Source organism: Orycteropus afer, unplaced genomic scaffold (assembly GCF_000298275.1).
Source record: "Orycteropus afer afer isolate SDZICR_OR568_19922 unplaced genomic scaffold, OryAfe1.0 scaffold00445, whole genome shotgun sequence".
Classification (NCBI taxonomy): domain Eukaryota; kingdom Metazoa; phylum Chordata; class Mammalia; order Tubulidentata; family Orycteropodidae; genus Orycteropus; species Orycteropus afer.
In genome coordinates, this window is record NW_006922032.1 from 2,292,381 (window position 1) to 2,294,528 (window position 2,148).

General features: G+C 39.0%; 1 protein-coding gene across 1 annotated transcript in view; it reads right to left on the reverse strand.

Moving 5' to 3' along the window:
- MMRN1 (multimerin 1) overlaps nucleotides 1-1,762 on the reverse strand; it is a 104,685-nt gene extending 102,923 nt beyond the window's left edge. Inside the window, exon 1 of the mRNA XM_007954212.1 lies at nucleotides 1,176-1,762. Within this exon, the coding sequence (XP_007952403.1) occupies nucleotides 1,176-1,762 (587 nt within the window). The remainder of the gene's footprint in view (nucleotides 1-1,175) is intronic.
- Nucleotides 1,763-2,148: the final 386 nt, after the last annotated feature.

Below are 2,148 nucleotides of genomic sequence, written 5' to 3' on the forward strand. Positions count from 1 at the left end.
CGCTATGAGTTGGATCTGACTCCATGGCAGTGAGTTAGATTTTTTTTTTTGTTATCTCTTCAGAAGTATCAGTCTTCCTTCCGAGAAGTGGCTAGTGGGTTTGAACTGCCACCCTTCTGCTTAGCAGTCAAATGCCTTAGACACTACATCTAAGTTTTATTGTGATTTGAATTGCTCCTTTTTAAAATTATATTATCTATTTTATTAAAATCTTCACAGCAGCTCTAAAAAGTTCACAGTAGTTTCTAATGAGTGCCAAAGAGTTCTATGTAATCAGTAAAGTACATAATAATAATAATAAATTGAATTACAGACTCTAACAAATATGAATAGAAATGCAACATGTGCTGTAGGAAAGCCTTTCAATTAATGGCATGTGTTACTATTTAATAAACAACATTCACTATCCAAAAACAAAAAAGAGCTTTATATGTCTCTATTAATATGTCTATTATAGACTAAATGTGCTGTTGTGTGCCATAGAGTCACTTCTGACTCATTGCAACCCTATGGAACAGAATAGAACTGCCTCATGGGATTGCTGAGGCTGTAATCCTTATGAGAGGAAATCATCAGATCTTTTCTCCTGAGTTGCCAGTTGCCACCAGTAGGTTCAAAGCACTGGTCTTTCAGTTAGAACCTGAGTGCTTAATCCTTGTGCTACCAGAATTCCTTGCACTGAATCAACTGATCCCAACTGAGCATTCTATAATCTGTGTTGTTGTTGGTGTTATGTGCCGTGGAGTCGTCTTGGACTCATAGAGACCCCACCTTGGGTTTCTGAGGTATCACTACGGAAGTAGATTGCCCAATCTTCTTTCTAAGGAGTGGCTGGTGGGTTTGAACCACCAAACTTCTGGTTAGCAATCAAGTGCCTTAGGCACTATGCTACATTTGTAAACTTACAGCAAATTGTGACTGTTCTAAATTTCAGCAAGTGAGAAAGTTTCTCATTTAAATCACATTTACTTACATATTCTTAAAAATTGTACAACCTTTGAACTACACTGAAAACTAGTTTTAGATAATGCAGCATATATAAACATGAATTAATTGGCTTAATAAATCCATACCATTCAGAAGATTAAATAATTTTCTCTGTGTGAGATAGCTTAGCTGTTAGTTTACAAGCTTATAAACCTTATACTCAGAGAAAGAAAAAGTGTGATTCTTACTTTCCTCTAGTTGTTTCAAAACTTGGTGTTTGATAGACGGTTCCTTGGCTTCCACTGCTGTCACCTCCGCTGAGAAATGTCTCCCGTGGAGATCTATTTCCCATACTTCCAACTGAGAGTAGGGAGCTCTCTTGTTGATTCGACTTCCTGGCAAAGCTCTGAAGAAATTTCAGTGTAGAGTTGGAGAGCACCACTGATCCTGCCCCAGGACTGAATCTGATGCTAGATTCTGTCGGGAGGGCAAGAGATTGTAACTTTACCACTCCTTCTGCCTTCTCTTTGGATGTGAGAGTTTGGTTTCTCTCAAGCTTGGGAGGTGCACTTTTCTCTGAGGGAATCAGTGTTGATTTTAGAAAGCTTTCTTCAGAGGTTCTTGCCTCAGGAGTTGTGGCTACTTCAGCTGACATGGTCTCAGTGGTTGGTAGCATTTGAAGACTTTGTGTTTTGTTTAGAGAAACCAAAACAGAAGTCACATTCTTCTGGGAATGTTCATCCGTAGGTGTAGTCCAAGTATACGTAGTGCTGCTAACTCTAAGTCCCGCACTCCATAAACTAGAAAGCAGCACAAATAGACTTGCTGTCTTCATTTCAGTAGTTCAGTTTGTAGCAAGAAAGTTCACGTGAAATTGGGTGACAAAGTGCTTCTAGCCTCTTCGATAGCTGCTGCCACACTGAATTTGCTCAGACAGAGCTTTGCCAATTTGAGATGTGTAGAGGAAACAGGTTTCTGTGTTTTGTAGTGGACTACGGAAGTTTGATTTCCTGTTTCTGTAGGTTTTTTGTGACCTCTGACCTCTGGTAGGATGACTCTATGAAAGTGGTGAAGAGTCTTTGATGATGCTAAGGTTAAATGGGAAAACACAAGCAATTGTTATCAGGACAAACCATGATGAAAACATCAAATACCTTTCCTTTCCTACATGCACTCAAGTTTCATGTGCCACTGATTTAAAAGAGAAATTTTATGCTGATG